This window comes from Hipposideros armiger, unplaced genomic scaffold (genome assembly GCF_001890085.2).
Source record: "Hipposideros armiger isolate ML-2016 unplaced genomic scaffold, ASM189008v1 scaffold_1003, whole genome shotgun sequence".
Classification (NCBI taxonomy): domain Eukaryota; kingdom Metazoa; phylum Chordata; class Mammalia; order Chiroptera; family Hipposideridae; genus Hipposideros; species Hipposideros armiger.
Genome location: NW_017732353.1, coordinates 628,179 through 640,701, shown reverse-complemented (window position 1 = coordinate 640,701; position 12,523 = coordinate 628,179). Strand labels below are relative to the sequence as shown.

Here is a 12,523-nt window from a genome sequence, read left to right as displayed (position 1 = left end):
CTTATTCAGGTCTTCTTACCACATTCCCAGACATTGATAGATCTTCTCCAAGCACTGGATGTGGCCAATAGGCTGGAAATGATTCCTCAGATTTGGAAAGGTGGGTTTCAGCTTACGTGTCCAGGCTCATCTCATTTCATTGTCTTAATGTTTTGATTAACAAACATGGTAACATTGTTAGGGATGAAAACTTCCATTTTTGACAAAAGACCGTTGACGGCTCTCACACACTATAACACAGTGCCTTACCACACAGAGCTGGTGGCTACTCGTGGTGTGTGCTATGTGACACTTGCCTGGGAGCAGCCACTGGCTTTCACTGCTCTTTTGTTCATTCTTACCGTGAATCATCCTGCTGGTTTTCTGGAATCCAGAAATAAATATGGAGTAGGTAATGTCAGCAACTTATTTTCACTAACTAAAAAGTATGGATAACAGCTGACAACAGATAAAAGTCAGCCAGAGAATGTTGGTTTTGCACGATGGTGGTCACTTCTCACCATATCCCTTTTTTGTTTCAAGATAGTAAAGAATACGGTCACACTTTTCGCAATGACCTGAAAGAAGAGATTCTGATGCTCATGGCAAGGGATAAGCATCCAGCAGAGGTAGGGTTGTACCGACACTCAGGTTTCCTTATTATTAGGTGTTTTCTAACAAGTGTATCTATCCTGTAACACTTCAGGCCCTGTGGGGTGGTTTCCCTGGTTTCACCTGTCATTGTGGAGAATTAACGCCATCTAACCCCAGATTTAAATTATACATATAAACATCCAGCCATTAGCAGGATACCATTTCTAAAGTCACTCTCGTTCCTCTAGTCCAGGGGTCGGCAAACTGGGGCTCTTTGGGTACATACACGTGGCTTTGAAGTAAAATTGAAAATGAAAATAAAACTATCATAGTTTCATTTATAAAAATTTTAAAGGATTTAAAAATTTTCCTTATTTGTAAAAATATATTTATGGCTCTTGAATAATTTTTAAATTGTTGTAAGGGATAGGATTGGCTCTTCCGTCTCAAGTTGGCTAACCCCTGCGCTCTAGTCCAAAGCAAACAACATGAAGATGTCCTCACAGTAGCAGCTTGCATTTAAAAATATATATATCTAAAAAGAAAGCCCATGGCTAGATTTGAAAGATGTGGCTAATCAAATTATTTATCCCAGGGCAGGATGCTTTATTTTTTTGCTTTATTACTTGTGAGCTATATACTCTTACGTAATGTGTTCAAATGGTAAAATGCATTGCACAAAATTTTTTAATGGTCCTATGGAGTCTCCTGAGCTTAAATTCTCATAAAACCAGTCAGGCAGTTCTGCTAATTCCTAGAGCCTCTCAGCTTCAGGTGGCGTTTGCTGACTGTGCTGCAGATATCAAGTCTACTTTCGAAAGCCAGGATGCCAGACAGACTGCTCCTGACTGGCCAGCGAACGCTCTGAACTATATAGCGGTCCTGTTCTTACGGGCTGGGAGAACCCAGGAAGCCTGGTGAGTGTGACACACACGTGTAAACTAGAAGCATTTGTACATGGATCTCAGAGAACATTTCCCTGGTTAGCAAAGCTTCTCACACTTGGCTGTGTGATGTGTAGTTTATCAGGAGACAAAGGAGTTTTCTACATAATGAGATAACTATGGAAACTTCCCAAAACACTGAAAAGCAAACTTTTAGGAGCTGTCTAGTCAGTATACATGATGTATTTAAGAGAGGACAAGCAAACTTTTGGAAGAAGACCAGTATACATGATTTAAGAGAGAACGTGGTTCTCTCTTCATTAATTACCTTTCTGTTTTCTGTATCCGTGGGCAAGTTAATTGTCTGTCTACTTAAATAGAACAAAGTGATCAAAGTATCTTTGAAAATGTTGGGCATTTGGTTTATTGAAGTATTTCATTTGTGGGTGCTCCACCACCACCCACCTTAAAATGTGGGCTGTGTTCTTGGACTTCAGGAAACGGGCATTTACCAGAACCTGCCATTGCTTTGTATTCTATAATGGTTACATGTTTTCGTCAGCACTTCATCCACATACTAATTTTTACTATTTAATTGTAAATGGAGACTTTATGCATATTCATTTTTTCAAAAGCAGAGGAGTCAGCAAAAGACTAGTTTGTAGGGGTCATCCCAGTTGGATGGTTCTGCTGTTTTGTTTTGGATATCAATGTTAGTTCTTGGAGTAAGTGGGGCATGCTGGTGTATGGCTTCTTCAGCACGAGAAAGTAACTTAATTTGAATACATGATTGTCAATCCAAAGTGGCTGTTCACTGTCTCCAGGAAAGGCTAGTGATGCTTTGCTGCCTCCCCTGGTCTCAGGAGTATGAATCACACGTGACCTGCTACACTGCTAGTGACAGAAACATTTGATGTCAAATTTGTTAACTCAGGCAGGTTGAGATACACTCGTTATGAATCAGGCTGTGATGATTGGCGCAGGGGTACGGACCTCAGCTGAGTCATGGGAGCTGAGTGTGTGTGCTTCTCCCTTGTCCTGCATGTGGCAGGCTGGTGGTGAGCACACACACGAGACAAGCCTCACTCTGAGCCTGCTCTTCATAACGTAAGTTTAGGACGCACTGAATTCATACTGGGAGGTGACAGAGATCGTGCTGTCTTCCAGCTGCCCATAGGACATACTCCATCCCTGGAAGATGGGCATGATCCTCTTCAGGAGGATGTACCCAGCACTTCCCAACACTGGCAGTGAAGCAGATGCGCCTATGAAACTTACGTACATACGTGAAGTTTGGGAGGAGGGAGGTGAGGCACAGGAGGTGATTGTGACGTAAAGACAGGACTGGGAGCCGTGGCGCCCTCTGGCAGGCATCTTCAGGGGCTTCCTCTGTCCTTAGGAAGGACACTTAATCTCTGAGTCCAGGGGGCCAGCTGTGGTCATCTGGTTGCCTTCTGCTCTACTAGTATTCATAATCTTTCTCCTATCTCATCTTGAACAGGAAAATGCTGGGGCTTTTCAGGAAGCATAATAAGATCCCTAGGTAAGTTGAAGTTAACAGGCCTGCCTGGGTATATCCTTGAATTACCTGCGTGGGCTTAACTCTTACTGTGGGGTGATGGGACTTTCTTCACACCTCAGCCACTGCAGGGGGCACTACTCTGATAGGCACGCAGGTGGACAGTTGCATCGGGCATCGAGGCAGGCACTGACTTGTTATTTGTGTCCGTGATCACACCACCAGGGATCCATTGAATAGACCTCAGTGACACATAGCGAACCAGTGTGTATTATCTCTGGCCCAAAGTTAGACTTCATGTGACTTTGCCTCCGAAGCTACAGTTGAGGATTTTATGATTTAACTTTCTAAAATGCTAGATGTTAGATGTCAGAGGGGTAGTAGCTTGGGGGAGGGGATTAAGACTTTGTGAGGGGTGTAAATGTCTAGTATGTTGCCTTGTACACCTGAAAGTAATTTTAAAAAATAAAATGCTAGATGTTGCAGGTAAATCTTTTGACGGAGTGGGGTTTAGGGGTTTAGTTGGGGAATGTTGACATTTCACCTTTCTTTTACAGAAATGAGTTGCTGAATGAGTTTATGGACAGTGCGAAAGCATCCAACAGCCCGGCCCAGGCCATTGAGATCGTGAAGCTGGCGAGTGCCTTCAGCCTACCTACCTGTGAGGGCCTCACCCGGAGAGTGATGGCTGATTTCGCAATCAGCCAGGAACAAAAGTAAGTACTTGGCTCCTGTCTCATCACCATGAAGGACAGTTATAAAAATGGAGATTTGAATCTGCCCATTCAAATGTGTATACCTTTCTACCCCCTGAATGTTCTTCATTCTTTGTAAAAAGGATTTATTATTAATAATTTATTGATCGTACGGACACATATAGTCAGGGACACATATAGAAGTAGCTGTTGGAACCTTTTCCTTTGTTAGTATAATTTAGTGAAGCTGCAGAATCCCCATCCCCAAGCCTGAGCTACAGTGTAACTCTCCAGTTTATTTTCCTTACAGGGAAGCCCTGGGAAATTTAACTGCATCGACCAGTGACAGCAGCAGTGACAGCGACAGTGACATCAGTGAAGGCAAATAAAAGTGGGCCAATCAGGAGCAGTTGGGGCCTGGTGTAGTCTCTGTTAATTCCACTTGAGAACTGAGGTTTTAATATTTAACCATGATGTGAATAAAATGAGAATGGAGATTTGGTGACCTTTGAAATGCTGACACTGACTAGTTTAGGTTAAATTCCTAATTTGATACTTAATTAAAGCGCCCATCAGGGTTTCCCATTTAAACAGAAGCAACACTAACTACCTTTGTCGTCGTTGGCTCCTTGGACACACACCGTGAGCTGCGAGCTGCGTAAGTCCAGATTAGCATACGCTCTGCACCTGCAGTTGGCCTGCGACTCCACAAGGCTATCAGCTGTCGCTCACCCTCCCTGTGGGAATGTCAGCCTTTGTTGGCTGATGCTGTGACGCTGCTGGTACTTCCTCGATCTTAGAGACAGTGTCTAAAGGAGGTTTTCATACAGTTACATCACAGTGGATTTTGGGTCAACAGTATCCCAATTTCAGGGATATTTTGATGTGAAAAAATTGTATATCTTATAATCAGTTACATGACAGTGGCAGTTTAGGCTGCACAACTGGGAAAATGAAGACTGTAAATAAATACTGTAACTAATGTCCATGTGTGTGCATTTCATTATTTCTGTAGCCTTTGCCATAGCCTTTCCGTGGTACTTGGGGCTTGCACAAGTGTTCGTCTCTCCCTCTTCTTTTTTTCTGCTGGCACCTGTTGTTGTGCTGTACTTAAAGTGGCCTCAGTGAGGGCTTGTCATGACCCATGCGTTGAAATGTCTTCTTGACATGATTGTATATTGCTGGCTAACAAGATCAAGAACCTCTCCTCCTTCTAGCATCTCTGTCACCACCGTGACTTTCAAATGGTCCTGGAAGCTGACAGGAACTTGAGGTTTGCGGGAGCGTTCTGCACAGGGGACTTCCACCACAGGTGGCTTTGCTCATCTGATTCCGATTGACTGAGGCGCCCAGGAGTCCTCGCACTTGAGCACCATCATCCTTACCCTCCAGGATTAGCATTTGTGGGCTCCTGTATTGATGTCTGTTACACGTGTCTGTTCCCATCCCCATTTACCATCCTCTGTAGGCCAGGAACCATTCATAGGTCCTCAGAAACATACGTATTGGTTCATGCTTTCTCCTAAAATGGCAGAATTTAAGACATGTAACTGAGGGAGAAAGGTGGGGGTGATTACAGTAGTTAGCTACTCAGGCATCGTTCCATTAGCCCCTCAACATATCAGAGCAAATGAGCAAAAAATCAGGCAGAGTAGCCTCTGACCTTGGCTTACAACCCAAGGAGAACCTGGCTGCATGAAGCTTCCGTTACCTCCGCCTCTTTCCCCTGGTTCTTTTGACAGCTGCCAATGCCTCTCCCTGGCCAAGTGCTCACTGAGAAGTGGTCCACCTCTCCCCTTTCCAAGCCCTCCCTGAATCCTCACCACAGTGCTTCGCAACTACAAAGTTGATGATGGCAACTCTGTGTGGCCTGATGTCATGTGCATTTATAATGGACTTTCAAAGTGGGTGACAAGCAGCATGGTGGCTTTACCTCTGTGCTGCAGGTATTCCAGACCCCACTCTTATCAAATAACTGCTTTGAACTTTTCAGAAAGAAATTATGGCATAAAGGATTGGTCTCCATTGACTTATTTTTAAGCGTTTATTTCACCAACTAGTGAACTATTATCCTCTAAAAGGTAAAAGATGTTCTGTTTGTACCAGTTAGTAACCTACTAATTTTTGCTTTGGGTCCTGGCTTTCTCAATTTGCTGTCAACTCTTCCTCACAACTGTCTGTACACTTTAATACAACTCAAGTACTGCATCCTTAAATGTATTTACTAAAATGAGTGGCTTCTTGGTGATGTCATGGGGGCCCCTCATTTGTAAGACCACTCAGAACAGTCTCAACAGTTCTCAGCTGATGTTCATATAAGAAAGTTAAAACCTGAAACTCAGTTTTAGCATTTTAAACGAGAAAGGTTTCCGTTATAATTCAGATCCAATTAAGACCAGAATCAAGTTTTGAAAAGCTTTGGGGCACTAGAAGGGGATGTACTGCTGTGGTGATGCCCCAGGAAGCACCAGCATCAATGACGTAGAAAGCAACCACAGTAAAAATAAGTCAGAAAATGGCCTTTCGTAAATCGGGAACTGAGGGTAGTGAAACTAGTTTTGAGTAATTTAAAAGGAATAGGAGAAACCAGAGTATCAGAAGAGCAAACGGGAGTCAGGACTCCTGGAATAAGGTAAAGGGAAGAGTCGTGTGCAGTAACTTGAAAATCTGATGATTTTTAAATTTCTTTTAAAAATGCCACTGGGGTTTTGATGGGGATTGCATTGAATCTGTATATTGCTTTGGGTAATAGGGCAGTATTTTAACTGTTGATTCTTCCAGGCCATGAACACAGACTATTTCAGCGGTTCTCAACCTGTGGGTCGCGACCCCTTTGGGGGTCGAACGACCCTTTCACAGGGGTCTCCGGGTACTCGTATGTGGGCATACCTGCTTGTGGGCCTGGAGACGGATAGAGGAGCGGTGCCGGTTCCTAAGACCATCGAAAATATGTTTTCTGATGGTCTTAGGCGACCCCTGTGAAAAGTTGAGAACCGCTGATCTATTTCTTTGTGTCGTCTTCAATTGCATTGATGTCTCATGGTTTTCAGTGTATACATTCTTCACATCCTTTGTTTATTCTTAGGTATTTTATTTTTTGTTGCAATTGCAAAGGAATTTTTTTCATTTTTCTAAAATTTCACTGTTAGTATATAGGAATGCAATGAATTTTTGTGCATTGATTTTGTATCCTGCGACTTTACTGTATTTGTTTCTAATGTTTTCTTGGTGGAGTCTTTAGGGTTTTCTATATAAAGAATCATGTCACCTGCAAAAAGTAACCATTTAACTTCATTCCCAATTTGAATGCCTTTTTCTTTCTCTTGCCTGATTGCTCTGGCTATGACTTCCAATATTATGCTGAATAACAGTGGTGAGAGGGGGCATCCCTGTGTTGTTCCTGATAGAAGAAAAACTTCCGGTTTTTCATCATTGAGTATATTAACTGAAGGTGTGTCGTATATAGCTTTTCTTATGTTGAGCTTCTGCACAGCAAAAGACACCATCAACAAAGAGGCAACCAACTGAACGGGAGAAGATATTTGCAAACAACACCTCTGATAAGGAACTAATATCCAAAATATATAAAGAACTCATAACAACTCAACAACGACAAAAAATCCAATTAAAATGGGCAGAGGTGTGCTAGCTTCAGCAGCACATCTACTAAAAAAAAGAAAAAAAAAGGCAGCGGGTGGGCAAAGGACCTGAATAGACACTTTTCCCAAGAAGACAAACGACCAACAGATATACGAAAAGATGCTCAACCTCACAAACTCTTACGGAAATGCAAATCAAAACCACAATGAGATATCACCTCACACCTGTTAGAATGGCTATTATCAACAAGGCAAGTATTAAGTGTTTGAGAGGCTGTTGAAGGAACCCTCATATACAGCTGGTGGGAATGTCAACTGATACAGCCACTATGGAAAACAATATGGAGGTTCCTTTAAAAATTAAGAATAAACATACGGCCCTGCAATCCCTTTTCTGGGTATCTACCCCCAAAATCTGAAAACATCCATAAAGATATATGTACCCCTATGTTCACTGCAGCATTATTCATGGTGGCCAAAACATGGAAACAACCCAATGTCCTTCGATAGATGACTGGATGAAGATGTGGTATACACACACAATGGAATATTACTCAGCCATAAGATGAAATACTGCCATTTGCAACATGGATGGAGGTTGAGATTATATCATGCTAAGTGAAGTTAGGTAATAAAAAGTGGAGAACCCTATGATTTCACTCATACGAGGGATATAAAACTGAAAGCAAAAAAACAAAACCTCATAGACATGGACAACAGTCCAGTGGTTCCCAGAGGGTAAGGGGGTTGGGGGGGATGATAGACGAGGAACAGGAGAGTCAAATACATGTGATAGAAGAACTGACTGGGTGGGGAGCACACGATGTGACAGATGATGTACTATAGAAATGTACACTTGAAACCTATATAATTTTACTAAGCAATTTTACCCCAATAAATTTAATAAAAATTTAAAAAATAAAACACATTGAGACAATGTAAGCAAGACAGAAATGACTTGGCTTCATATGATCAAGTCAGGAGGTGTAACTTACCAGTTGCAGTTTAAACAAAAATATGCTGAAGTGAAGCTCCCTGGCCTGACTGCCCAGGGCCATGTCCACCTTGCCCCAACCTTGGCTCTTTGGATTCCACCTCCTTGACGTAGAATTGAGAACCTGGGTAAAGGCTCTTTAGGCCCAAGTAAAGGCCCCTTTCGCTTGAAGGGTTGCTAGTGACATTTCAGGATGATTATTACTAGGGATGAGGAATGGAAATTAAGGCCTGGCCAAACAATCCCCTTTTCAACATCATCCTATTTTCCAATTTGCAATGGGGGTGGGGAGGTTTGCTGAAGGAACTGCTAAAATTGAAAGCTTTGTTATTCTGATTTACAGAGCTAAAATAAATGACTCAGTGTTGCTTCTGCTCAGCTCAGATAATCACATGGGAGGTTATTCCCAGACTCCTAGAGAAATTTATATTATCATCTATAATGTTTTACATATTGCATGAGGAAAACAAATTACAATCATTTCTAAAATGACAAGTAGGTAAGTAGTCAGCTTTGCAAATTAATGTCTTTTGCAATTTCATGCCATGCCAAAGGGGAAGAAAGGCTGAACTTAGAACAGCCTCATTATCTTCTAGTACAAACCAAACAGCCTTCAGGTGTGAAGAGTGCCTCTAACCTGCAGAAATTAAGGACATGACACAAAGCATGTGTTCCAATCAGAAAACTAAATGTTTTTGTTGGATTAAAAATCCGTTTAGGAGGAACATAAGGAATATCAACGTCAACCCAGGCCAAAATGGGCCAACAGATGCCCAAAACCAAAGGACAAGGTCAAGCATCATGCAAACTTGACAGTAACAACCCAAATTCAGGGGCTGTCACACACTTGCAGAAATATGATGTGGGACCTTACTCCCCTTTTTTCATGATTTGCAGATATGTTGCTCAAACTAAAGTGCCTCCTCAATAATCTCTTTGTGAACACATAAACCCCAACAATAAATTACAGTTTGGGGGAAAAAACAGTATTTTCATGGAGTAAAAAATAAAGGGGAGGAATTTGTTAATGTATACACAATACAGCAATTGTCCTAATCTTCAGAGGTGTGAACTAGGTAAGGAAGTTCTCTGGGTTTTATGGCAATCAGTTCAAATATACCACAAAATTATTCAATCTCTTTAGGATTCCAGGCTCACTCCCCCACTTCAATGAAGAGATTCACAGTCCAGGGACCAGAAAGGAGCAAGGCCAATCACCAGTATTTCCAAACTGAGCTGTGACCCATTTTGAGGTCTGTTGAATTAATTTGTGGATAGAGACCAACATTTTTTTTAATGCCACAGACCAAAAAGTGCATCACAAGTAGAAAGGGGAAGCAGAGGCTAGAGAAACTTTCACGTGTACATGTGTGTACTGGGTCCCGTGTGTGTGTGTATGTTGGGTCCCAATATAAAATAGAATTTTTTCCTGTAGTAGCAATCAAAGAAATTTGGGGTGCATACTATTTCTAGTGCCTCACTAGAATGAGATTATCTCCAATGATAAATATGTTGGGCATCTTGGCTTATACTCACTCTTGAGTGTGACTAGCAGGAATCAGTTCACCAGAACCTTCAGAGCCAAGAACAAGCCTCAGTTGGACTTCTGGGACACACTTCACAGCCTGGAAACTGAGTGTGCAGGACTTCCTGCTTCTGCTGCTGCTTCTCAAGGAAATTTTCTATACACACAATGAGCTTGAAATGGCACGTTTTGAAAAGGGATAAACTACTCAGTTTTCATCTTTTTGCTTTATTCAGTTTGCTCCAAGGGCAAAATCAATAGTAATTAGAGATCACAAACATTATTTTGATTGGCTCACAAGCCTTATCAGTAAAACCTGAAAAACGGAAAATGTTTCACAAGTTGCGAAGAAAGTACTCCTGGAGTTCACTGACATGATAGCAAGTGGAAATAATATTAAGTACAACAGGTGTTAACATTTAGGATGGTATTTGTAACCTGCTCCTTTCTAGACATTCTGGGACCCTGTTGCAAACCTTTCATGTGTTACTGATTTCCTCTGACAAGAAATAGGATTGTACGAGACTCTTCCTAGGCCTTACTCGTGCTGCACTTGGGTGGTTCCTATTCCTACAGCACTGGCATAGGCTGTCAGGATGTCCACTATCTGCTTAGTTTCTAGGGTCATGCGGGCTTCCTTCAGCCAGTCCTGCGCCACTCGTCTGGACTCCCCTTTCAGCTGATTGACAAACTTTGCTGCCAGCTCCAGCTCACCATGCTCAATGCAATAGGAGGCATACGACAATAATTTAAATGTGTTTGTATCCTCGGGGCAGAGCTCCACCGGTGGCTTCAGTTGCTGAGGTGGGAAGAGGAGCAGGGACTGCAAGTAGGAGAGGAAGTACTGGTATAAGCTATTCCTGGTCTCATCGATCATTGCTACCCTTCGGGCCAGTTTTTGGACAGCATAGAAACGAACTCTAAGGGTCTCTTCACTGTACACCCCACGGGTCAAGGACTCTGCAGGGAGAGCTGCGGTCAAAGCTTGGGCAAATTCACTATCAGAACAGGTGGCTTTGATGGCCTCAACTGCATGGCCCAGTGGAACGGTGGGCAGGTCCGCAGATGCCGTCTTCAGGCTGTACTTTAACGCCTCCACTGAGAGCCAGAGCTGGTGGGCTTTTCTGGCCGCCTCTTCAGCATCTGCATGACCTATAAACAAAAGCAAAGACAAACATTTTCTCTCCACTTGACCACGTGTTCTCTCACACATCCAGAGAACTAATGCACCTTCAACAAGCTAATTCCACACATAGGGAAGATACGGCCAGAAAAAGCCTCTTCCAACCCCATCCCACCACTTATTTCTGGCATGTTCTTTCCTAGCTGGCCTCTTCATATGAGGCAACAAGCCATTCCATATTTGATGAGGACTTATTTTTCCTAAAGCCATGAAGAAAACCAGGAAGATATACATGCACAAGTACACCTGAGTTTCCTTTCTCTTCCTGGGACATCTAGGACAATGCATGGCATATCTAATTCAGGTATATTTACCTGTAGAAATGTTTCAGAAGGAAACATGATATTTAAATTAGGCTAAGACTTATGCTAAGACCATCAGAAACTTCCTGAAAAGGGATGGAAGACTTCAAATAAACTTAATGGATTACTGGATCTTAAAATTTCATGAGTACTTAGCTTATTTTTATCTTTATCTGCCCAAAAAAAAGGATTCCATAACACCCCGAAGACACCCATTTTATCGACATCCTCACTGTTACGACACTTTCCTTTCATTGCAGCACATGGAGGCTTCAGCGAGCTACTGTCTGTCTGGTGAGTAGAACCAGCGAATCAGCACCTCCATGCAACTCTCCCACAGCAGAGCTGGAGACAGGTCTGCACAGCCTGCAGGCAGGCATGGGGCCACACTGACTTTTTTCTCCACTCAGGGCCCATGACATAAAACCAAAGCATGCAGGGGAAACTGCCTTGTAAATGCTGATCTCACGTCTGTCACACGAGGAGTAAAACTTCAACTTATTTAATCTTTAGATGCTTTTAAAATTTTCTCCCACAACTCTCTACATTCCAAATTTACCAAATCTGGGGCTAATTTTCTACAAAATGAATATAACGTATTAGCGTGACTTCAGCATCTTTACGCCCTAATATCGATGCACTTATCCCATTATCCTCATTGGAAGCTGGCTTGAATAAAATTATCTAAGAGGTTCATGTGCTCACTCTGAACAGCCTGTTCGATTCCTCTCAGTCTGGCATAGGCAGTGTTTATATCCAGAGTAAAGTTGTCAACTTGCTCTTGACTGAGCCGACGAAACTGTAATTCTTGTTCAGCGAGTTTCTCAGACAGGTCCTAAAATAAAACATAGTGTACAGAAAAAAGTGATCCTACCTCAGTGCATACCACTTGTCGTGACACTAAGTCTTCTAGCAACTGCTACCTCCAGAAGCAAAGGGCCTTTAGAATCTCAAAACAGTTGTCATGGAACACCTCCATTATGTGTAAGGTTTTCAGAATTTCCTAAAACTTGTATTTGATGTATGACTTCCTACAAATTTACTAATGGTACCTAACATTACAGGAAGCAGACTAGGAGGAAAAGAAGGCTATTAAAATGAGAAAATGCCAACTTTGGAAAGTAACTGTAGGGCTGGCCGAATGGCACGTTGGTTAAGAGCTGGCTTGGGACGTCAGAGGGCCCCAGTTCAGATCCCACATGAGGGCCAGTGACACTGCCCTCCACAGCTAAGATGCTGAACAACAGCT

General features: G+C 42.5%; 2 protein-coding genes across 2 annotated transcripts in view; one reads left to right on the top strand and one right to left on the bottom strand.

The window, feature by feature from the left end:
• The window catches only part of LOC109375923 (pentatricopeptide repeat domain-containing protein 3, mitochondrial-like), a gene marked incomplete at its 5' end in the record, with an annotated part of 24,584 nt that extends 19,927 nt beyond the window's left edge, over window positions 1–4,657 (top strand). Inside the window, 6 exons of the mRNA XM_019631498.1 lie at window positions 10–100; window positions 523–608; window positions 1,342–1,490; window positions 2,959–3,000; window positions 3,534–3,692; window positions 3,982–4,657. Of these exons, the coding sequence (XP_019487043.1) occupies window positions 10–100; window positions 523–608; window positions 1,342–1,490; window positions 2,959–3,000; window positions 3,534–3,692; window positions 3,982–4,060 (606 nt within the window). The remainder of the gene's footprint in view (window positions 1–9; window positions 101–522; window positions 609–1,341; window positions 1,491–2,958; window positions 3,001–3,533; window positions 3,693–3,981) is intronic.
• Window positions 4,658–9,997: 5,340 nt separating this feature from the next.
• The window catches only part of IMMT (inner membrane mitochondrial protein), a 27,694-nt gene continuing 25,168 nt past the window's right edge, over window positions 9,998–12,523 (bottom strand). Inside the window, exons 8-9 of the mRNA XM_019631497.1 lie at window positions 11,980–12,109; window positions 9,998–10,941 (exon numbers count right to left, since the gene is read on the bottom strand). Of these exons, the coding sequence (XP_019487042.1) occupies window positions 10,328–10,941; window positions 11,980–12,109 (744 nt within the window). The 3' untranslated portion in view covers window positions 9,998–10,327. The remainder of the gene's footprint in view (window positions 10,942–11,979; window positions 12,110–12,523) is intronic.